General features: G+C 36.4%; 2 protein-coding genes across 5 annotated transcripts; both read right to left on the bottom strand.

The window, feature by feature from the left end:
* Window positions 1-7152: 7152 nt before the first annotated feature.
* LOC122016990 (protein ELC-like) lies at window positions 7153-10744 on the bottom strand. 2 transcript variants are annotated; one of them, XM_042574444.1, is made up of 2 exons: window positions 9425-10744; window positions 7153-7490 (listed from the first exon to the last, which is right to left on the bottom strand). In XM_042574444.1, the coding sequence occupies exon 1, from the start codon at window positions 10705-10707 to the stop codon at window positions 9427-9429; it is 1281 nt and encodes a 426-aa protein (XP_042430378.1). In that variant the 5' UTR covers window positions 10708-10744; the 3' UTR covers window positions 7153-7490; window positions 9425-9426. The 2 variants fall into 2 exon arrangements, with proteins under 2 accessions (XP_042430378.1, XP_042430379.1); XM_042574445.1 differs by having other exon boundaries at window positions 7153-7483.
* Window positions 10745-10898: 154 nt separating this feature from the next.
* LOC122015877 lies at window positions 10899-23804 on the bottom strand. Of its 3 annotated transcripts, none has more exons than XM_042572945.1 (7): window positions 23447-23803; window positions 21423-21512; window positions 21170-21250; window positions 20781-20912; window positions 19616-19843; window positions 12426-12518; window positions 10899-11345 (listed from the first exon to the last, which is right to left on the bottom strand). In XM_042572945.1, exons 1-7 carry the CDS (start codon window positions 23663-23665, stop codon window positions 11184-11186), a joined length of 1005 nt encoding a protein of 334 aa, XP_042428879.1. In that variant the 5' UTR covers window positions 23666-23803; the 3' UTR covers window positions 10899-11183. The 3 variants fall into 3 exon arrangements, with proteins under 3 accessions (XP_042428879.1, XP_042428880.1, XP_042428881.1); XM_042572946.1 differs by having other exon boundaries at window positions 19616-19834; XM_042572947.1 differs by lacking the exon at window positions 21170-21250 and having other exon boundaries at window positions 23447-23804.
* Window positions 23805-25625: the final 1821 nt, after the last annotated feature.

Here is a 25625-nt window from a genome sequence, read left to right as displayed (position 1 = left end):
ATCTGGAATATAAATTCCAGATTTGATAGCAATTAGTAGAAATTTTAAATTATATTAGCTTTTCCGCACCTGGACATTTAGTGATAGTCCCAAGAATAGTTAGCATAATGTAACCCCGGCCTTACAGCTTAGTTAGTAGAAGGCAGGTCGTTACAAGTAGGAGGTCCACTTCAGACTATATTTTTATGCTTGCTGGAGCGGCTATATCTTGGAAGAGCGTCAAGCAGACGCTAATAGCCACTTCTACTATGGAGGTAGAGTTTGTAGCATGCTACGAAGCATCCAATCACGAGATTTAGTTGTGGAACTTCATCACAACATTACAGATCATTGACGACATTGACAAGCCATTGAGGATCTACTGTGATAATAAAGTTACAGAATTTTATGTCAAGAACAACTGCAGTTCGTTGAAATCCAAGCACATCGACATCAAATTTCTAGTTGTTAAAGAAAGAGTTCAGAGTAGACAGATTATGGTAGAACACATCAACACAAATTTCATGTTGGCTGATACACTCACCAAAGGCTTGATGCTTAAGGTGTTTCATACACATGTTGTGGATAAAAGAGTTCTTTTTATGGAAGAAGAACTCATCTAGTGGGAGTCTATATTTATCTTATTGCTCTATATTTGATAATAAAGACAAATATTTTGTTTTGATTATTGTACGCACTTAAAATTTAAAATATTAATGGGAAATTATATGTTTGTTTATCACTCTGACTGTGATATCATCATTTATTACTGTTGTTTAGTATTTGATATTTGTAAATAAGATACAAATTCCTTTTGAAATCATAAAGTTGATCATGATTTGCTATTGTAGTTTAACATAAAGTATTTCACAAATATGATCTAACTTCTTTTGAGGTCATCTTAGGACCAGTTAAAAATTGACATGTACTGATCGTATTTCATATAATTTTCACTCTACACATTTATATCTTGATATATGTCATTAATGACATTGGTATTATGATTATTGTTGGAGCTTGTTACGATCATATACAGTAGCTATGACCTCTTTAGTCCTATACAAATGAAGTTAATGGACCAGATTGTTTACAGGGATAACTTGTACCTATAACATTTGATATCAACTAAAGTTTTACTTGTATTTCACATACAACTCACATATAGTCCAAGTGGGAGATTGTTGGATATAATTATCTCTATTAGGTAGACTTATTTTGTAAGTTTCACATGTGAATACAATCCAAACCCTTTAAAGTGATCTAACTTATGTTTAGTGGGCTTCAAGTAATTGGATGTGAGTTGAATGTGTAGAACCCTTTAGTCTGATCTGTTATCATCTATGGGCTGATAACAGATTGATTTCCTATATAAGAGGAGGTCCCCAAGGGTTTAGGGAGGAATCTTGACTTAGTTTCTTATTCCCCATTGACAAGAAACTTTTTGGCGCTGTCATCCCCTAAGCCCCTTGGAAGATCCTCCTCGTTTGCTTTCGCTTCTTCTTCCATAGGGATCAGACCAACGACGCTAAAGATAAGGACATGACTCTTCAATCAGGTTCTTTGTCTATTATGTTTTCTTATGTTATGTCATGTTCTCGATGAAACAAAGATCTATGCTCATATGTTCTTGTATTTCCTATATACGATTTCTTATACGATTCTTAGAATCCATGTGGCTTAGGTTTTACAAGAAATTATCATTAAAGGCATGTAATTATGGGTGTAATCGAGTCGAGCTGAGCCAAACTGTTGAATGTTTGAGTTTGACTCGTTTATAATCGAGCCGAGCTCGAGCTTTGTTTAATGAATATATTCATGGCTCACGAGCTTGCTCGAACTTTTATCGAACCTAAATGAACTTAATAAATATAAATTATAAATTTAAACATTCATTAAAAATAAAATTATATATTTAGAGAAAATTATAATATTCTTATTAAAATTTATAATTTTATTCTAATAAATAAATTTAATATATTTGTCTATATTTTTCATAAGTAGAATGTAAAATCTATAAATTCAATATCAAAACTATTATTTTTTACATTTAAAAGTTTATTCATTAGCTTACTAACGAATATGTTCACGAGCTAACGAGCCGAGTATTGTGAAGCACAAGCTTGGTTTGTTTATCTTAATGAGCCTCATTAAACAAGCTCAAACGAGCTTTTATCGAATCGAGCTTCGAATAGATCATGAGCGGCTTGGTTCATTTACACCCCTATCTGCAATAAGGGGCCACCATTTGCATCATGACCATGTTAGTTGAATAGGGATGATGATTTAGCTTAAGTAGATTTGCGAATGGGCTTCAGGTTTAGTCTACTAAACAGAGCCAGCCCTGGGCCAGGGCTACTAGGGCCCATTATATATATATATATATATATATATATATATATATATATATATATATATATATATATATATATATATATATATATATATATATATATATATATATATATATATATATAGATTCCTCCCTATTGTTTAATTCCCTGAACAAGCCTAACTCATGATTTCACCTCACCCTCGGCTCAAAACCCTCCCTCGCGGCACCTTCCCTCATCGTGCCCTCCCTTGCCGCACCTTCCCAGCTCCCTCCCTTGTCGTCAAAACCCTCCCTCACAGACTCGCAATCGCCGCACCCTCCCTCGTCGCCGAAACGACGAAACCCTCCCTGGCCTAGGGATGGCTTTGCCTCTCTCAAAGGCACCCTCCATCGACGAGACGAGCCATCTCTAGCCCTCCATCGGGGATCCCAATGTGCCCTAGGTTTTGTTTTCCTTCTTATTTCTCTTTCATCTTACCTTCTCAAAGGTGTAAGTGTGTTTTATTTATTCAAATTGCTTTATAATGCATTGGACAAAAAAGTGAGACCCCCAGCGCTCCCTTCGGTTGCTCCCTCCCCCCAACCTTTGTATTTGTTGTTGCGTTGTTTGCACTTCCCTTCTGAGTTCCATTCCTTTTATCGATCTTATGAGGAGCGGCTCACCCCTCACTGATTGATGCTAGCTTTGTACTCATTTGTCTGTTCCGCTATTCTACATTCTTTGTTGCCCTTCCCCCCTCGCCGCGACGAAACTCCCTCGCCGGTATACACTTGTATCTTTCATTTTCTTATTAATCATATTTTATTTCTGCATAAATTAAAAATTTCTAGTTCATTCATTTTAAAGTCTTAATCAGTCCTAACATGATTAATCATGTTTTATTTCTGCATAAATTAGTATTTTTCTTATTAGAATGATAAATTTAGGTTATGTGAGGATGAGTATTATTTGTTTCCTGGTGTTTGAGTGTTGTCTCGTAGTCATCATATTCATGTTTAGCTTTATCTTTGCAAAATGCTCCAAAATACGAAAACATCCTATATTGGAGTAAAATTTTATAAATTTCAAAATACGAGCAGTGCTCATATTCATAAATTGGAGTAATATTTCTAAACATGCTTATATTTTTGTGAGGTAGTTGGTACTTTCACCATAAAAAAATAACAATTATTTTACTATTATCTTTTTTTTGGGACCTTAATTGAATATAATAGTTGTATTTTTTTTTATAAACTTGCAGGATATCTATGTAAGGTCTTATATAAGTGGATTTCGAATCGAAGATTTTTCGTATAAGTTTTTATTGTTCTTTGTTTATTACTTATTGTTCATAATTATTTATCATTATGAAAATTTTAAAATTTATAGTATTTTTATTTTTTATTATTGCTAGGATTCCTACACATATATAAAATTTAATTCATTTATACCACTATTATTTTTTTTTATAAACTTGCAGGATATCTATGTAAGGTCTTATATAAGTGGATTTCGAATCGAAGATTTTTCGTATAAGATTTTATTGTTCTTTGTTTATTATTTATTGTTCATAATTATATATCATCATGAAAATTTAAAAATTTATAGCATTTTTAATTTTTATTATTGCTAGGATTCCTACACATAAAATTTAATTCATTTATACCGAGTTTTCACTTATTTAGGATAAAAAGATTTCATTCTTAACTACTCTGTTGAATATATTGTTTAAGTTACTCAAACTCAAAGTGAATATATTTGTGATAGGTCTTCCGGATGTTCTCATCGTTCTTCTAGATTCCTATGCTTATGTTTAAAATAAAGATTTTATAGGTAAACTAACTAGGCTACACTTCTTTATTATTTCTCAATTTGATGCCAGGATTTTTTGTTAAATTATTATGCTTATCTTTTTACATTCTTGAGTTAAATTTTTCTCTACTGTCAGTGTTCTTTTGCTAAGAATTCTAAGTGATTGTTATTTGAAAACACCTCTTACATTCTGAATGAAATTGATTATTAATAAAATTGTTAGTCTTGAATAATTTAATAGTATAAGAATGAAAAAAAATTATATCCATAGTTTTGGAATTGATGTTTCATTCTTATTTCTAGATTAAAATTATAAAAATTTATACATAAATTAAAAAAAGAACAGTCATCATAAAATAAAAAATCTTCTTACAACTAAAAAGTTTCCTAATTCCATTTTTGAAAATAAAATTTTATAGATTAAATTAATTATTATTTAAGATCGGCTCTGCTGCTAAATAGAAGCCGATAACCTTAAGGGTACGTTTGGTTCGGGGTTATTCTTGATAACTTTGGTTATCCATTCAAAGTTATCAACGAAAATTTTGTTTGGTTTAGGTAATCGATAATTCCCGAGTAATGTTTCATGCCGATACGTCAGCAAAAGGGACATGTAACCCGGAATCGGAAAATCTCGGAAAACTGAGGTTTTTCTTGATTCCGGGGTTAACTAAATTTTTTTACCCAAAATAACCTCGAATGAGAAAAATGTGATAAAAAAGAAAAATATAAATAAAAAAATAAAAACTTTTTAAAAAATAAAAAATGTAAAAAAACATTAAAAAAATTAAAATAGAAAAAACATAAAAAAATTAAAAACTAATAAAAAAATGGGGGAAATAAAAAAACATAAAAAATAGAAAAATTAAAAATAATAAAAAAACATAAAAAAAAATAGGGAAATATAAAAAAAATTAAAAACAAAAAAAATAAAAATAAAAAAACATTAAAAAAAAGGGTAAAAAAAAACTTTAAAAAAATTAAAGAAATTAAAAATGGGAAAAAAATAAAAAAAATGAAAAGAAATAAATAAAATAAAAAAAAATAAAAAACACATACAAATAAAGAAAAACGTGAAAAATACAAAATAAAAAATAAAAAACGTAGAGTTTAAATAATAATAATAATACATATAGTTAGTTTTGTAACTAAGGGTAATATAGTAAAATTTTAAACTAGATTATTTATTAAAATTTTCAAATAACAAATTTTTGTTGCATTACTTATGTTGAACCAAATAATATTTGATTATGTTTTATTTTTCATCATCTTGATTATGTGATTACTTGATAATCACATAACTAAAATTATAAATGATAACTTAAACCAAATGCACCCTAAAAGATAGAACTGAATATAAAGTTCAGGAGCCTAAGTGAGTTGGAGAGGGAACTCCGGAGTCTAATGCTTTTTAACTTAGAAGAAGGGAAAGATGTATCTGGGGAAGGGGAATGGAAAGACGAAGGATAAGAATAAATGACCTCGGGCAAAGGTTGTGACGTCAAACCTTGTCCTGAGAACTTACTGCAAGGTGGCAGCCTCAAGCCTCGTTCGTGACACTTGCGACCTGCCGACCTCACATCTCATCCCACGACCTTGCCGTTGGTTGTCAAGTAATCTAGAATCCGTCGAAGTGAGAAGGATGGATGGAACCGTTCCATCTAATTTTGGATAGACAAGAAAATGTATCAAATTTGATCTGCGAACGTATTTAAAATCTGTCGGTTAATACTGTTTTAAATAAGTAAACAACGGAAAGTGCCTTAACTAACGAGTAATCCATCCTTTATATGATATTTGAGTTGGATGAGGAACTCAGAGTCCGAATCAAGTAGGGAGCTGCATGGGATTTCAAGTCTTTACACGCATAGACAAAAGTGCTGTCTTAATGGAGCCACAAAGACGGCTGAATTCGTGTGAGGTCGATATTTGTCCAATGATCCAGCATCACTACTGTTCAGGTCAGTTACTCCTATATTATGCTCCGCCACAACCAATCTTGGATACTGCTCTAACTCACCCGGACCTCCCAACTCGTCCAGCCCGCTCGACTCATCCAAACCAATTGAACCGAGCCAATTGCTCAGCCTTCTTGGCAGACCCTAAAACCTAAAACAACTTTATTTTACAAAGTTAAGGAAGAAAAAGGAGCATGAAAAGCAGAACAGATGAATAGAGGAAGAAAAACATAGTGGTTTTTATCAAAAACGTCTATTTGATGAGAGAATGAGACAAGTCTAAGAATTGAACTGAACTTGATGCAATTCAATGACTTTCTCCAAATAAAACGTTCTAAAGATCCGAACAAAATAAGTCTAAGTATATAGTCCCCCTGAATCATACAATTCAATTGGATTTTTTTAATTGATTGGCAATCATACGAGCAATAGCTTTAATTGATTGATATGTGATAATCAATTTTTTTTTTAAAAAAAATATCAATATATGTATAAAAAATTAATACTTTCAACAAAGTATGTCAAATTTATAGTTGAGGGTATGGATATAATCAATAAAAATAAAAGAATACATAAAATCTAGTTTTATGTCATTCCAATCACTATAGATCCATTAATTGATTTTAACTAAAATCGACTGATAGATCTAAATAATTCAGAATGATATGAAATTATGTCATAAATGTTTATTTAATTCTCCTGATTATATCAATATTAATACACTATATTGAAAACAATAATCTTTTAAACATAAATAAATTATTTTTTAAAATAATAATAATAATAATAAGCGATTAATATCAATTGCTACCATTGATTCGAAATGGTAAAAATGGATAAAATTGATATGGGATAGGTGTTTAGTAATTTTGAAACTTAAGTATGTAATTTCGGTATTTGAAAACTTTCAAAATGCTGATTCGATAATTTGCCAAAGTTAAATTGAGAAAATATGAGAAAAAAATACCAAGGATGCATTTGGTTACAAGAAAAATAACTTATTCATAAGAAACTATTTATAAAGAAAATCTGAAAAATAGATTATCCTTAATAAAATATTTTTTATTAAATGTATATGGATGAAAATATTGTTTTCCCTTGTGAAGGTCCAATAAAACTTACTCAATTTAACTAACTAATAGGTCTAGCCCATCTACATGGGCTGAGTCATTTAGCCTGACCAACTCATCTCGATTGGGCTGGCCGCCAAAATAGACAGGATCGTTGACAGTAACTGACGTAAACAATCAATTTGGCTACTCAATTGGCGTTACTCCTGGCCCCCTTGGCTTGACTATGCCCCGACACAACCAACCTTGGATAGATACTGCTCAACTCACACGGACCTCTCAACTCGCCTGGCCCGCTCCACTCATACAAACCAATCGAACCGAGCCAACTGCTCAGCCTTCTTGGCACGCCCTGAAAACTAAAACAAGTTTATTTTTCAAAGTTAAGAAGGAACAAAGGAGCATGAAAAGCAGAACAGTAGAATAGAGGAAGGAAAACGTCAAGGTGATTTTTATCAAAAACGTCTATTTGTTCAGAGAATGAGACAAGTCTAAGAATTGAACTTGATGCAATTCAATGGCTTTCTCCAAATAAAACATTTAAAAGATCCGAACAAAACAAGTCAAGTATACTGTATATAGCCCCCTGAATCATTACATGTAACAATAAAAAAACGGGGCATTTGACAAAACTCAAGGACAAAAAAAAAAAACTGCCAAGTGGTTGTATCCAAACCTTTGAAGATGTGAATATCCTTTTTCCCAATCTGAACAACTAAACAAAACTCCCCAAAGCCACCAATTTCTGTTGATTCCAACAATTCATGAGAAACTGCATTGTTTGTCTATCATGTTCTTATAGTGCTCTGTTATGGGTCCGTGTAGGTAGGTTAATTGGAAGGAAGAGACTGAAGAATGAAAGAGTAGAGAAGGTAGGCTGGTGACGTCTCAAAAAATAAAAATTACTGAGGCAATGAAATGGAGCTATTGAGAGCAAACATTGACTTCAAACTGATTCTCAATGTTTCACTAGTTGCTAAAAACAATCTCAGTTCGCAACAAGTTGGCTACCAACAAATTTCCACACATCATATTTGATAAGGTAAAAAAGCCTTACACATGATAACGGTCTGAACATATTTCTGTTTCTAGGGGAAAGCTAAAATTAGAGGGAGGAAATGAAGAAAAAAAACAATCTTTAGCATGAGGTTTTCATAGTTGTAAATCTAAAAAAATGGATTGATCAAGCCTAATGGCTGGTCCAAGTAATACTTCTAAATCTCTACATGGAAACATAAGCAACAGTGCGTCTAAATCCCCACTACATTAGCAAAAGCTGAATAGTCAAATAATTAGGTTGACATGATCAATAAAAGTATATAGAGAATGAACTTGAGAAGTTGAGATTTTGGTATTTGGTAAGATTGATTATTGAATAACACAATTACTTTATCCAACTACAGGTAAGAAAGTTCCAATTGATTTCTAACTGATCCCAGCGATTCATCAGAAGGTAAGGTAAATCTAAGTCAAAGGGACAAAGTTTAGTGAATAAATCTGAGAGTTCAGTGTTAGTTTCCGCAAACAAGAATCAACATAATGTTTGATAGGCAGTGAAAAATACTTGATCAACATTCTTGATATCACTAGTGAATGAGGGCCAACTTTTTGCAAGAAATAGTGACTTTCTCGACTTGTATGTATACATATAAACTGTTGTTAATTTTCAACCAAAAAAAAAGGTCATGTAGTAATGTATCAGTCTTACATCCAAACTCTAAAGCACAAAATACAATTGAGGTAGAAGTTCTCATGCAGTTAGGTTACTAAGAACAGAGGAGATAAACCAAAGGGAAAAAAATACAATTCATCTAAGTACAGCAATGATGCAAAAATCTCTTATAGATCCAGTAACAATAACAACACAAAATATAATCAGCAGAATTATGCCAGAAATATATGATATCATTGCATTACAAGATCCATAATAACCTTTAACACAAAATATGAATGAAAAAATTACATTAATTCTCCTATGAAAGATGAGTAGTACACAGGTTAAACTATCAAGTCTTATCCACACATGAAAGGACTAGACATTGAACTTAAATCTTGTAGCTAACATACATCATGCATTATCAAGGTGAAAATCAAAAATATATTTTGTTCTAATGATTATGGACAGTCGGGCTTATATCCCCAACGATATATTATAGTATTCACTCCATTAACATCTTTGGGGTCGATGATTTGCCCATGAATACGATTGGATGATATCAGTAAACCCCAACTAGGAAATGTACAAATAGAATCATACAAGGAGGATGAGTGCAAGCTAAATGCCATCACTGACCTTCAGTGGGAAACGTATTGTTGCACCCTTGCAGCCATACTTGTAACCTGGGCATGAACCAGGGTAGCACGACCCTTAGCTGCTGTTGCTCGGTGAAAAAACTGCTCTCTTGACAATGTCCTCACAGTCCTCAGATATGAATCGAAAGCAATTGTCCCTTCCTGAACAGCCTTATCCAGAGCATAGATTGTATCCTCGATTGCCATGTCAGCCGCAGTGCACTCCGTCATTTGCCTCGACAGGCCATCAACAGGCTCAAAGACATCATCCAGGTCCACCCCATCATGGCAACGCCGACATAGCTCCTGATTCTCTCTGACCCACCCCTCGAGCAAGTCCGAGTTCATGAGAACGAACTGCAGCTGCTGCTCCAAGCCCTCCTTCTCCTCGATCATTTCACGGAGCCCATGAGCGAGCACCTTCTGCCGTCGCCGCAGCTCAGCCTGGGTCGAGAAGAGACCCTCCATCTCGGCCTCTCGAGAGCGGTGCAGGGCGGCCATGTCCGCATGGACGGACCCCAGGATCTTGGAGATAGCATTGCGGCGGTAGACCTCAGAGGGGTCATCGGTGGGGCGAGCTGACGAGTGAGCCTGCGACGAAGGGGGAGGAGGGAATCGAGCAGGTCCACCACCGCCGCTATATGGGGATGAGAAGGAAGGAGAGGGCGAAGGGGTAGGAGAAGAGGGCGTGTGACTGGGACGTGTGTACAAAGGGGGATCGATGCCGAAGGGGGAGGAGAGGGATCGGACCAGATCGACGAGGTTGGAGGCAGGGAAGACCCAAGAGCTGAGGTAGGGGACGGTGTCCTCGCGTACAAGGCCGGAAGGGTCGACGAGAGAGTGCCCGGGCTTGACGAGCATGTCGCGCGTGGGGGTGAGGTAGACGGCAGGGGGGCGGCGCGGGTAGGACTCGAGGAGCCAGATGGCGACGGGAAGGTGGTACACGGCACCGCGGAAGGAGATCGGCATCGTGCCCTCGGCCTGGAGGAGGTGGGCGGAGCGGCCGTCGTTGTGGGTGAACGAGGCGGAGCGCGGGCGGAGGGAAGGGAAGGCCTCCGTCAGGGCCACCAGGTGCTGGCGGATGTGCCCCTTCCCGTCCTCCGCGTAAGGCAACGCCGGCGGCCCCCGTTGCGACAGGGAATTCGTGAGGAACTGCTGCACTTGCTGAGAGATAGACTCCGAAACCGGCGAAGGAGGAGCCATCGCCGCCGCGCCGATCGATTTGGAGAGGCGCGAACTCGTTCCTTGCTCGGTCGTCTTTTCCTCGGAGAGGAAGAGAGTCATCAGCGACCAGTCTCACGTACCTTCAGTTTCTAGGGAGTCTCTTCCTCTTATCGGATCGGATCGGATCGGTAGGGAAAACCCGAATCCAATGCGTTTTCAAGTCGAATCGAAAAAGGAGAGACGGATTTCTACTCATTGAAGATAAACGAAGTTAGAAAGCCTTCATTTCTTATCATTGAAAACAAACCAAATTACAAAGTCACTATATCATATAAATGGGCAAAGAACACAATCTACAACATTTCAGTGTTGCGACACACAATGGCTTTGAATGCCAACTCTTTTAGCATTTGTTCTTAAGTTGTTACAAAAAATACCCCAAGGGGGGAACCAAGAAAAGAATTATTGAGACTGTTGTGACTCCAATCCCATTTGTAATTTGTATCTAAAGAGTATTTCCCCCAACACTCTTTTGGATGTTTGATAAACACCATCGATAGGTCTTGGGAAGATCTGCTCGTAAATTTACAGCAACTTCATATGTCCTCCCCCGGTGGTAACTCAGCAAGCTTAGGAGAAGTGCCGAGCACTTTTTCCATGTCGAAGCGAACTTCAATGTTGCGAATGCTGTAGCCTACTACCATCAGCCAGTAAAGCAGATTGGCAAGTTGGGGAGCACTTGTTTCGGTCACTGAAGTCTGGAAAAAGCAAGCATAGTCTTTGCTTTCATTATGGCAATGAAAAAAAATTGCACAGACATTACACAGTTTGAAGAAATAAGCTTTAAACTTGCTGATGTGTATCAAGAAAATAAAACCTCGACAATATACACATATTGGTGTACTAGCTCCTAAGAATTTGCAAATTTCACTGTTGATCACAACTCATTAAGAGTTGACTTTCAATTATACTATATTTTTTGTTAAAAGTAATCTGTCTTCCGTTGCCAAAAAGAATTCATAGACAAGTTAATGGATTATCCTCAATGTCTCAATATTACAATCACAAATACAAAGATTATACCATTATTTATCTTTTAGTCTTCAATGTATTAAATAGATGTTTGATTAAGAGTTGAGTTTTGTTTGTTCCTATAATTTAAAAGTAGTTTCTCTTCCATTGGCAAAAAGAATTCATAGACAAGTTAATGCACCATCAATAATGTCTCAATTTAACAATTCTAACTACATTCAGTACATCATTATGAAAATAAGAGCCGTAGAAGGAACTCGTACGAGGCGAGGAAAAAAGTACAACCAGAGATATATATCCATGAAAAGCTTAGAATAATTTTTTTCTTTGTAAACTTATGTTTCGTAATAATTCTCGAACTAACGAATTCAATTTCGCTGTCCCTGATATCACATTCTCAACTTCTTAAACAAGTGATATGAACCTTGGGAAATATGTGAGAAAAAATATTATAAATGCAAAGACTCTTATAAAGTGAAGTGATAGAATACATTGCCTCCAACAAGAGCCTTATTTCAAAAGGAAGGATATCTCTGAAAGAGAATATATAAGAAAGAAAGATAAAAGGCAGGATTTAATACCATGCATCAGCTATAAATTTTTTAAGGATGCAAGGAAGAATATTTGTAAAATATAAACAATTGTTGTTAATTTCTCAACCCCACATTAGATCTTCGTGTATGCTAGAAGCAGTTTGATCAATCAAAGATATAATGCCGTTAAGATAATTTCAAGAATGAAATTGATTACAAGATGTTAGTAAAAATAGCATAAGCAAAAGATATCAAGAAATCAGAAATGCAAACCTTCATTTGTGCAGGATCAGAAACAGCCAGAAGGCGCTTTATAAAGGTATTCATAGCAAATACAACATCTTCTCCTGCATTGTTTGTCAGTTCCTGCAAAAAAAAAAAAACAAAAAACAAACAAACATACAATTAGCCATCATGCAGATGCTAAGCATCTTGCAAACATGTCAAGGATAAGACTAGGGAAAACTTCAGTTTCTACTATACCCAATGAAACAAAATGACAACTTGTAATGATTAAATAATCTATGGATCATTATCAGCATACAAATTATCTCTTGGATTTATTTGAAATACAATCATATAAATGTTGGAACCCCAAGGTTGTTTTGGTGTGATCAACAAGTTAAGGTAGGTCCTGTTTGTTTTAACCTTGTGTCTAAGTGTGCAGGAGCTTAGGAACACAGGTAGTCGAGCGGAAGACACAGCTAGCGAGAAGGACGGCAGTCCGAGGGACGAGATGCTGCGGAAGAGTACATCGGTGGACGAGAAGGAAGCGTGCAGTGGTTCCGAGGGACGAAAGCCGGAGCAGAAGATTGCTCGGGGAGCAAGAGACGCAGCTAGCGAGAAGGACGGCACGCGGTGCGTCCAAGGGACGAAGACTGCGGATGAGTACGCCGGCGGACGAGAAGGAAACACGTGGCGATTCCGAGGGACGAGAAGCCGGAGGGAAGCCCGCTCGAGAAGACCGGAAGTTGGGTTCGGGTGAGCCCTATTCCGGATGTCAGAGATCACCCAAGCAAAGCGGAGCCGGAGCAGAAAGACCCGGACCAGAGGCGAGCTGAACCGGAGAAGAGAGCACGGACCAAAAGTCAACTGGGTTGACTTTTGGCTCCGGGGCGCCCGAAACTGTCCGGGGCGCCCGGAAGTGACTTTTTCACAGGATCGAGCTTTGACTCGATCCAACCGTTGGGGGATAAATTTTATCCCCCCAGGGTGCCCGGAACCCCTTCCAGGCGCCCTGACCAAGGCTATAAATATAGCCTTGGTCCAGAAGCTTTTCATCAGTTCAGAAATTGTAACAACACTTGTGTGCTTCCACTGTTTTGATTAGCTTCTTTCTTTTTGTGCCTACACTGCTGTAAACGAGGCTTCTCCGCCTGAAGGAGTTATTAGTGCGACTATCTTCCTTGGATTAACAACCTCCCCGGTTGTAACCAAGTCAAATCCGGTGCCTCGTTTTTATGCTTTATTTTCTGCTTAATCTATTTTTCAAGTGTTAGCTTAATTGTTCGAGAAAGGGTTGTATTTTATTCAGGGCTATTCAACCCCCCTTCTAGCCGATCCAACGGTCCTACAAGTGGTATCAGAGCCGAGGCGCTTCAGGAGGACTAATCGCCGAACGAAGCAACGCGATGGCCGGACCAAGCATCCACCCACCGAAATATGAAGGGGACTTCGCTACCTGGAAAAAACTGATGCAGGTATTTCTTACAACAGATATTGAATTATTTTTAACAATGAAATTTGGCTTTGAAGCTCCAGAGGACAAGGAAATAGATAAATGGACAAAAAAGGAGCAGGCCGACTTCGTGGCGAACGACAAAGCAAAGTACCATCTGCTAAGCGTTCTTCCGCCTCAAGAAGTCAACAGGATCGGTAAATACAACTCCGCAAAGGAACTTTGGGAGAAGTTCCTTGAGCTGCACGAATGGACGTCCGAAGCTAAGCTCGCTAGAAGAGATCTGCTTCGCAATCAGCTCACCAGCCTGCGACTTGGGGAAGACGAGACAGTTGCACATCTGCACTCAAGAATAAAAGAAATCATCACCGGACTCACGAATCTCGGAGAAAAGGTAAGTAACCGAGATTCGCTCAGGTACGCGTTAAATTCATTTCCAAGAAATTTAAAATGGGCATCACTAGTAGATGCTTTTTACATTTCGAAGGACTTAGAAAAAATTTCATTAGAAGAATTTTTTTCAACATTTGAAGTGCATGAGTTAAGATGTGCAGGAATGAAGGAGCCCAAGAACAACGTCGCCCTCAAAGCTTCGAGAGACGAACCTGAGTCGGAATCCTCTCTCGACGACGAGGAAATGGTAATGATGGTAAGAAGATTCAAGAAACTTTGTAAATCTAGATCTACTAACCATCTGCAGGGGAAGAAGAAAAGGACGATCCGCTGCTACCACTGCGACAAAGAAGGGCACGTCAAGGACAACTGCCCCAAGCTGAAGAACAAAGACAAGGAGAAGGGTAAGAAGCATATCCAGAAACGAAAGGCCCTGAAGGCGACGTGGGATGATACGTCGTCCGAATCGGAAGTCGAAGCATTCTCTGGACTCGCACTGATGCCGAGTCATCAAGACGACGACTGCGATTCAAGCTCTTCCGAAATGAGCATCGATGAAGGGGGAGACACGTCGAAAGAAAACAGCTCAGGGGGAGAAACGGACAACGAGATCGACAAGGTAAGTCAGGTACGATCTCTTCCTCCCGATAAAATGTTTAAGTTCGTTAAACTTTTAACAAAAGATTGCTGCAAATTAGAAAGTGAAAATAAAAATTTAAAAGTAATTCTAGCTAAGTCTTGTCCCTTAGAAGAATTAGATAAATTAAAATTAAAAAATGAAAAATTGGAATTAGAAAATCAAAATTTGAAAATTCAAATAGATAACTTAAAAAATTATGCATGTTCATCTAAAACCAATGTTAGAAGATTTAATAATTTAAATTGGTACTTTAAATATCACCCGGGACAAATTAGGAACATTTCAAGAAAAAATGTCCACAAAAATTTTTTGGTTAATCCAGTAGGTTGGAACCTATATTGGGTTCCTAAATCATGCTTAAACTAAATTTTAAAATTAAAATTAGCGCTTTAAGTGAGAAAATTAAACAAAGAATTTCTTTATGAGGCTTTGTCAAGGAAGTGGTTGTTGCTCCAATAACCAAGAAGGCCTAGTGCCTCGCCACGACCTGGAAGCCAAAATATTGAAATAAATGTTTAATTAACTTACTAATGAAGCATTAATTAGTGTTTTAAAAAGGTTATTCAAAACATTTTATTTCAATTTTGAAATTTACTTACTTAGATTTTTTTTTAATTGCCTAAGTCATTTGCTTTAAAAAAATGTGCTTAAAAATTCTCAAAAATTCAAGTTAGAATTTTTTTTAATTTTGTTACTTAGGATTTTTTTTATTAGAAAAATTGTCAAATTATTTTCTCCTAAGTTTTTTTTTCGAAACTTAGAAATTTTTTTTAAATTTCTTAAAAACTTAAAACTTTTCAAGAAATATTTTTTCTAAGTCTTTAACCCTTAGGTTATTTTTCTTGGAACCCCATTTTTTTTGTGATCAAAGGGGGAGAAGGAAAGTATAAGTCTAGGGGGAGGTAGATAGATTAATTTTCTATCATTTTTCACTTAAATTGCAATTTAAGTTAATTCTATTTTATGTCTATTTTAACCCTAGCTTAACTTGGGTTGATCACACCAAAAAGGGGGAGATTGTTGGAACCCCAAGGTTGTTTTGGTGTGATCAACAAGTTAAGGTAGGTCCTGTTTGTTTTAACCTTGTGTCTAAGTGTGCAGGAGCTTAGGAACACAGGTAGTCGAGCGGAAGACGCAGCTAGCGAGAAGGACGGCAGTCCGAGGGACGAGATGCTGCGGAAGAGTACATCGGTGGACGAGAAGGAAGCGTGCAGTGGTTCCGAGGGACGAAAGCCGGAGCGGAAGATTGCTCGGGGAGCAAGAGACGCAGCTAGCGAGAAGGACGGCACGCGGTGCGTCCAAGGGACGAAGACTGCGGATGAGTACGCCGGCGGACGAGAAGGAAACACGTGGCGATTCCGAGGGACGAGAAGCCGGAGGGAAGCCCGCTCGAGAAGACCGGAAGTTGGGTTCGGGTGAGCCCTATTCCGGATGTCAGAGATCACCCAAGCAAAGCGGAGCCGGAGCAGAAAGACCCGGACCAGAGGCGAGCTGAACCGGAGAAGAGAGCACGAACCAAAAGTCAATTGGGTTGACTTTTGGCTCCGGGGCGCCCGAAACTGTCCGGGGCTCCCGGAGCTGTCCGGGGCGCCCGGAACCCTTCCGGGCGCCCAGAAGTGACTTTTTCACATGATCGAGCTTTGACTCGATCCAACCATTGGGGGATAAATTTTATCCCCCCAGGGCGCCCGGAACCCCTTCCAGGCGCCCCGACCAAGGCTATAAATATAGCCTTGGTCCAGAAGCTTTTCATCAGTTCAGAAATTGTAACAACACTTGTGTGCTTCCACTGTTTTGATTATCTTCTTTCTTTTTGTGCCTACACTGTTGTAAACTAGGCTTCTCCGCCTGAAGGAGTTATTAGTGCGACTATCTCCCTTGGATTAACAACCTCCCCGGTTGTAACCAAGTCAAATCCGGTGCCTCGTTTTTATGCTTTATTTTCTGCTTAATCTATTTTTCAAGTGTTAGCTTAATTGTTCGAGAAAGGGTTGTATTTTATTCAGGGCTATTCAACCCCCCTTCTAGCCGGCCCAACGGTCTTACAGTAAACTGGTACAATAACAGACCAATGGGAGTTATGGGTGGTCTCTATGCTCTCTCCTTAAAAATCTATGAGTTCATGATTTTCCGCCATAATAATTAAATAGCTCTAATATATTTTCTCCTAATCAATGTAAACTGATTAATCTTCAAGGTAGAGCTAGTTGAACATTGTTTCTTCAGACCTGCAGAAATGCCTCCAGCCAAGCTGCAATTATATTTCCAGTTAAATTAAACCGGCATAAAGTGGATGATAAAAATGCATTTTCATTTATTTAGTTTATTTTCATTTTTTTCTGCAATCCAAAATGCGTGGACACATGATAGTACTTTAGCTGCTTTAATAAAGAAACTGCCGCACGTCACTAGTCTATCCTACAAATAATTTATGACGAAGTATAAAACATTTTAAAAAATGGCATGTTGATCCCCCCCCCCCCCCCCCCCCCAAAAAAAAAAAAATCAAAATGAAAGGATAATATAAATTAAAACAAAAAAAATATTAAAGAAATTTCAGAAATATGTGACTGTAAAATATAGTCCTTCATAAATTATATACATTCTGATTTTAAAGTATTAGGACTCTATAAATTAGAAAGTTAAAATAGGATGGCTTCAGGGAGCTGACATATAGGGTTATATTGTCACCCATCATCCTATCTTTTTCTTCCATGGTCAAACATTAGAAAATAATTTTCAGATTATTTTCACATAGACAACCAATCAGCAGCATTAAGCTACTTTTCTTCGATAATGTTTTCCATTACATTTACCCCATAAGTATATAATATGAAACAAATCAAGCCTAATCACAGTCACTATAAAAGAAATTTGCAAGCTGCTGACATACGAATGTTAATTGTCAATCAAGCACACTCCAGTAAAAAAATAACAGTCACCTATTTTCGGATTCACAATAGCTATCCAATCGGCCCATTAGTTCATACAGTGATTAGAATCACTCCATGTAGGCAATGTTATGTGGGGCATGGGCTTCTGGTGTCAATAATCTCAATTATAGGAGCAAAGGTGATACCAGTATCGTCAGCCCCACAGCAAGTAAATCACATGGGGCATTTTGCCCTAGCACAATAGCCCTTTGCATGGGGAAGGTTAAATACCTAACGAGGGATTTTGCATCCGTTCGGAATTGACCCCAAGACCTATTGGGTTAATAATCTCAATTATCATTGCTGTTAATAATGTCAACTATCATTGTTAGTAATTAGTTCATTTTAATTCATGTAATGTTTCAAACAAACAACAACAAATAATTATTTGGAGTAAGGCTATATGAATTCCTTTGCATCAGTAGTATCATAACTTGAGTTAAACCAAAGCCATCTGAGTTTCTTTCATTTTATTAAATCTTCAATTATCTACTTCTATCCCTTCTCGCCATTCTTCCAGTAAATAACAAAAACAAAAATATATCAGTTATCATTCAGATTTCAAATTTGAGTAACAAACTTCCACATTAGTGTGCTCACAATTATTCCTCATTACATTGCCCCCTTGATATCCATCTAATCTAATTGATATTATAGTATAAAATTACTTTTGTATAAACCCCACAGGAAGCTTCAGTTGTGTGGCGTTCTTTTTCATTTTTTTAGGCAAGCACCACCTAATCTACCAATGCCATGAAGCTGAGCCAAAACAATCTAACTTGGACATTTAGCCACGATAGTAAAGTACTTAAAGATTGAAGCACATGTTCATGTCAGTCCAAGGAAATTTCTACCTCTTGCAAGGAACATAAATGCATTAACCATCTAATCTAAGAGGTTTGTAACAATTATAGATGGTTGATTTATATATATTCCAGAAGGAATCATGACGAAACTAATTGTTAAACCTTTTTAAATAATTTGATGAAATTAAATAAAATATTACATTTTAATCTATTTCATAAAGAAGAATGCTACTGAATAATGTTGACCATCATGTTAATTGATCAAGATGTAACTCAAGCAAATTGATTCAACAAGGGGGTTGCTTGGCAGTAATACAAAACTTCTGCAAGATGAATTCTAGAAGATTGTTGAAAGTTTTGTGGGATCACCGTAATTGCAAATATGAAATATAATTACTTTATAGCTGAGAAACAAATAGGTGTCAGTTGTAATCCAACTCATGTTGGATTGTGTTTAACAAGAGAACTAGTGTGCACACATCCAAAGTGTTACTTGACCAGTGTTTAACAAGAGGCAAAGGATGCACAAATCCAAATTGGTAGGATCTCTATTTAGATATTTAGAATAGAAGAACAAGGAGAACAAAAATCAGAAGAGATGCAATGCAACATTCATAGGATAAATAGAAGAACTCAAGTTGCAGAATTTATTAGGATAGTAGAAAACCTCAAATTAAAAGCGAAAATGCCTTCAACATGAAACAGTCATGCCTAATTTTGAGCAACAATGAGCCACACATCAATATTTTGTCAATAAATGTCCAAGAAAAGACATGGTACATGTTGAAGGTAAATAGGAAGCAAGAATTTTGCAGTGTCATCCATTGAACAAAGCACTGTAGGCCAATAAAAGGTAGATAAACGGATGCACAAGTAAAAAACTTTCACTACAATCAACGATAAATTTTGCAATAAGTGCAGAACAAAAGGCATCTTATAATACATATTTTGAAATATGTAACAATGCAAAATCTCAAGCCTGATAAACAGAACATTTGAAAAGTAGTCATCACCTTTATATTTTGAGGTTCAAGATTTCTCAAGTATTCCATAAGTTCATTGTGTTCATTTAAAGGCTTCCTTGCAACTTGATGATTCAATTCTTTAATTTCTGCTTCAAGATATTCTATGTATTTTACTGCATCTATTTTTTCGGGACCAGTTACATTGTTCCATCTAATAACTTCTCCAGTCACCATTTTTTGGGTACCAGATGCATGATCTGAATCCTTCTGCTCTGTCTTAAGAGGCAAATTATACCAACACATCAGTCAAAAGTTTTTCTGAGGAAAGTTGTGAGACAGGAAAACAGATGAAACAAAGAGTTAGTCTAACAATAAACCAAGAGAAATATTAAACACTTCATAAACATGCTTGTGTAGAGCCTAACTTAGTCGTGTAATTGTATCAAGCTCAAGTTTAAGCCTGAGAAAGATAAAGGTAGATTTAACTCAGCTCATTGCAGCACTGTGAGAAAAAGACAAAAATGTAATGTCATCAAGAGACGATTGATGACTATGTTTTTAGTTAATTGAATTGACAAAAAAACTTGATAGTTAAAACCGAACAGAATCGAATTAATCGAACTGATTTTTTTTCAAACAAACTGAACCGACTAAATTTAAAAAAAAAACTGAATAAACTAAACCGATAAAATATAAGTTAATTCAGTTAAAAACGGAATTAACCATTTTTAAAAAATCAGTTTTTTCAAATAAAATCAGTTTTTTAAGATAAAATTCAATTTCGGTTTTAAAAAATAGAGTTTAAAATTTTGGTTTAAACCAAAAATTTGGTTAATTCGGTCTATTCGATTTAACCGAATAAGAAATTTTAAAACCAAAACCGAACCGAATTAACCAATCTTTTAAGAAAAAAAACTGAATTTCCGAATAAATCAAACTAAATTTTAAAATTCAGTCGGTTTGTTCGGTTTAACAGAATTTTTGCTCACCTCTATTTCTAATTATATTCCCAGGTAAGGATAAGCCTTTCAAATTTTCAGAGTTTCTAGACCTGTGAAATAGTTGATTTAGACCGGTGAAAAAGTAGAAACAAAGCATCATATCATTCAGTCACTCAAAATATAGTCTGTAAAATCTAAAAAGTAAAATGCACCCATCAAATAAAGGAGATATTGTAAGAAATAACAAGCTATCAATGCTAAAGAAGACTTGCATTTTTCTCTTCTGGATCAGGAAGAGCAATCTGTTCTAAGCTTTGCTGCAATTCCAGACGGTATTGTGCATTCCTAAACATGTAACCGGTCATCATAACACTATACATAAGTTGTGCCAAGTTTTCTGCTACCTGTAACCAAAACAAAGTGCAAACAAAGCTCAGTAAATAATCACTTTGATCACTTCACAAAACTATTCCGATTATGGTTACACTACATTAGCCATGTTTTAATCTTTAAATAAGAAAGAGAAAAGTAATTTTAATCAAAGGATCAAGTAACAACCGCATAAAATTACAAGTTATGGAGATGCCACAAACACCTTGTTATGTAAAGTTTTTTCAAAGAGGAGCTGAAAAGAAAATTTTGAAAAGTTACAATATGGTACCGTAGTAATAGTTACTGCAAAACATTGAGGTGGAAGTGTTCCTATCATATTTGTCACAGTTTGACGCATGGCATCAACAACCTTCAAGAGTTAAAAGAACTAGTAATGAGTATAAAATAAGGCTACAAAGACACACGTGCTTACCAAATAGTATAACTGAATGTTTTTGAATATTTAACAAATGAGTCTGATAGCTTGGTAACCTATATAAACAAAAGAAAAGAATAATTGAAAATAATGGATAATCGATTACCTGTTGTGGTGCCCTTTTCATGAACAATTCCATAAACTCAGGCTTTACATTTCTTACATATTCCAGAAGAATGTCCCTCCGACTTTTTGGCTAAGAATACTCAAAAACAAACAGAATTAATCAAATTCAAATTAAGCATGCATGTATTAAAGGCTAAAGCCGATATTCACTTTCCAATACCCAAATCATTATCAAATCACAAGCCACATAGCTAACAGCATGGTGTCAACATATACATTGTTTTAAGAAACGTAAGTATTGGCTAAAAATTACAGGAATCATGCAAGTTATACCTTCAAAGATAAAAATAATTTTAGTTATAAGGTTTGCTAATTGTTGCCGGACATAAAAGCAATATAACTTGATAACACAAGACAACAGACGTGAATTTTAAAACCAAAAATTAGGTTGCTCAAAAGAAAATGTAGTAGATAGAGAACCTAGGCAGCCATGTTCCTGCCCATGGAATAGCTTGCATTTCCAAATAAACCAATCATGTAGTTGATGGGCAAACAGTTTCTTAGTGAAATTCAGCCAAGTAGCAGAAAAAATCCACACATATTAAGAAAAACAAAAGGTAGTCTGAAATGTAAACAAATAAGCAAATCAAAAACCAGAGGTTATAAAATTTAAATTGGCAAATAAACATACGATAAAGCAACGCTGAAAAATCATAAAGAAGAAAAGTTAATGTACTGAGAATGACCATCTTAACTTCCAAAAGATCAAGGTGAACCTGGAGGGCTTTAGTATATATCTGTCACAAGAATGTGGAATTATTTGATGATTCACACCCAACATTCTATGGGAATTAGTACAGAGAGACATGAGATACTCTTCTGTTATGACAGAGGGCAGTAAATAGATAGCATAAGGCTGAATTGCCACATTATTTTTTTTGTCAATGTCTACATAATCCTCCATCATTTACAGCTAAACTGGGAACTAGAGTTTAAATAAATTTACAGTAAATAGATAGCATTAGGCTGAATTGCCACATTAGTGGTGTTAAATAAATTTTGATTAATGGTGCAATAAAAACAAAAACAGCTTCATATATATAATCTTGCAATAGAAACACAGTGGAAAAGTTCATTATTTTGATAATCTTCCCTCTTCTCTTCTAGACATTCCTTGTTTGACTAGAGTTTGCTACTGGGTATAGCTCCTCCTATTCTCTACCGTGGATTTCCTACTATCAATGGCTTTTCTCTCACACACAAACAGCATAATGTTCTTTTATCACTGTGCTAAATTATGGAGATTTTGATAGTCCGGTATGGGGTTGGATGCTGATTCATCTATGGTCTAGCAAAGAAATGAAACGTAGTTGGATCTACCAAATTCTCAATGATGAAAGTTGAGATGCAATATAAAATGACAATAGTCCTACAATAGTCCTAGTCGAACCCCTAAATGTCCAGGTGCAGCAAATAACAAAGTCATGAATGCAATGGCTCGAATATACATTCTACATTAAGCTGAGTATGAACTAATAATCATGCCCACTTACAGCAAGAATGGTGAGGAAATTATTCCCAAACAAATTGCTCTCCGTGGATAGAAAGGAAATAATTGTTTCTTTCTTCATCTCATCAGTTTCTACTTTGATAAATGATAAATTATTGTTTTTATCCCACTTTTCTAACAAAAAATCATTGGAAAAACATTTTCCAAAAAGCAATAAGATTTAAGAAAAATCTTCAGGGAAGCAAAACACCAAAAATGCGTTTTTCTTTTTAATAACCAAAATCTTCAATTGTCGTATTCGGCGACAGCATGTATGCCTCCGGAAAAGACAAAAACGCATTCATAGTCTACCTAGACAAAATCCCTACTTCCACTTCTTACGAGACAACACTACAGCGAAGGAAACAACGATCCCAACCATCAATAGAGGCGAAGACAGAAGAAACTTCGAGTACAGGTCTTGCGAAGGAAACGAACGAAAACTACAAAACGACCTCGACACTTCCAATTCGTATCAGGAGCAGCAAAAACACAACCAAGGGCAAAAACAATACCAGATTGCCATTCTGGGGCTTCGAGTCCCCGCTGGAGGCAACAGTTCCGGAATCCTTGGCCAGGGCGAGCCTCAGACGGCAGGATTTCCTTCTCTGCACCGGAAACACGAGCGGCATCGGCGGGAGAGAGGGAGGGGAAGGAGACGGAGAGAAAAAGGGCGAACGGAAGCAGGAAGGAGAGGAGGCGACGACATGGTGTGAGGAAAAGAGGAAAGACATGAGCGCTCCGGCCGCTCCCACCCGCAAGGCGATCGCTCTTTTGCCTCAAACGGTGCACGAACAGCCGACACAGGGCGGCCGTTGCTCAAAGTCTGGTCCTCGAGGCGAGACGAGGCAGCAAGAGGAGGCTCTTCACTCTCCGCTTGTATTAGAACAGACGCGCGCCGTTGGATCATGGATTCCACGGTAGAGATTGCATCATCAGTTCAGGGAGGGTTATCCATGGCAGGTTCAATAAGTAAATAAATAAATTTGAATATGCATGTTTACACTCCTATCGACATTATCAGGTTGATGAACTGAGTACTTTGTTCTGAATATATTAGACTAAGCTCATTAATCAAGAGTTTTCAACATAGTTATATCTTTGAATACAGATATTAATCAATCATAATCATTTGGACAGAATACTTTCGTCTTGAAAAATAAAAGAGTTTTACATTACAACATCGACCTTAAATTAGTTACTCTATGTTCGTGAAGGTGACTTAATGATGAAAAACATTAATGATTGTTAACAAAAAGTCATCCATCACAACATTTTTGAAAAGGGGTCAATTAATTCACTGAAGGAGTAACTCGGATAATTGAATGGGTAGGTTAAAGACTTTAGGGCCCAGGGTTATCGTATAATAGGGTTAATAATGTATTTAAGATTTGAATCTTAATTATAGTATACTGTAGAGATTATTTTTTCTAATAGGACGATAAGTCTAACAACATTTGACCGTTTGTAGTTGCAATTAAAAATCTCAAAAAGGTGTCATTTTTTAATAAAAAAATGCCATCTTTGTTTATTTCTCACGTTAAAAGTTATTATTATTTCAGTATTATATAACAATTCAGAGTAATTATTACATATTAAAATAAATTGATCAAAATTATTACACATGTAATATATATTTTTTCTAATAGGACATAAGCCTAACAACATTTGACCGTTTGTAGTTGCAATTAAAAATCTCAAAAATGTGTCATTTTTTAATAAAAAAATGACATCTTTGTTTATTTCTCACGTTAAAAGTTATTATTATCTCAGTAATATATAACAATTCAGAGTAATTATTACATATTAAAATAAATTGATCAAAATTATTTTATATATATATACCCGCCCAAACAAAATTACTTAGACTTATTAAAAAAATAAAACAAAATCAATATCGTTGTAAAATTATTATAGTAGTCATTTAGTGGTTACTACAGTTATGTTGCCACCGTTAAATTAGGGATGGTAATGGGTCGGATTCGGATCGGATTCTATATCCTCCGTCCTTATACTCATCGGGTATAGGATCTCCGATGGATATACTCATACCCATTAAATGATCGGATATCTTCTATAGTTATAATTTTTCTTCTTTCTATCCAACTAGTATCATTCAACAAAAATATATTAAAATTAACAATCTATTAAAAAATATATATGATCCTGTCCAAATGCTGAATCAACGGACGCTGGGCACGTGGCGCTCTCCGGGTCGCCGATGTAGATCTTCGACTGGTTGCACGAACCTCCGGCGAACCTGCACAGAAGTCGGGCCGGGAAGGGGTTCCCGGCGGCGACCCTCCGACGCTCAAGTCAGGCAAGCAGATGAAAAAAGTGGCTCTCGAGATGTTAGAATGCGTACCTCCGGCGAAGGATGAGGGTCTTTATATAGGGCAGCGTCCGTGACCCATATCCCAGTAAGGGCTTGTCAGTGAGCTTACCTGACCCATACTGCTACAGTCCAAGCATGTCCTCGATGGGACAGCGGAACCCCATGTCGCGTGATTTGGAGTATGACCATATCACGAAGCATGATAGCTGTCAGAAGATGTCCCTTATCTTTTTCCCCGAACTCCTGCCGTGCGTCCGACCGGCCCACGTCCGCCTTCCGTCCGACCGGTCATGTATGATGGTACACTTAGGAAATTATCGGTAATGTGTTTTGTGGCGACTGTTAGCAGTATGCTTCAT

This window comes from Zingiber officinale, chromosome 8B, assembly GCF_018446385.1.
Source record: "Zingiber officinale cultivar Zhangliang chromosome 8B, Zo_v1.1, whole genome shotgun sequence".
In the NCBI taxonomy this organism is placed as follows: domain Eukaryota; kingdom Viridiplantae; phylum Streptophyta; class Magnoliopsida; order Zingiberales; family Zingiberaceae; genus Zingiber; species Zingiber officinale.
The sequence above is the reverse complement of the archived record's forward strand: the minus strand, read 5'-3'. Positions and strand labels throughout refer to the sequence as shown.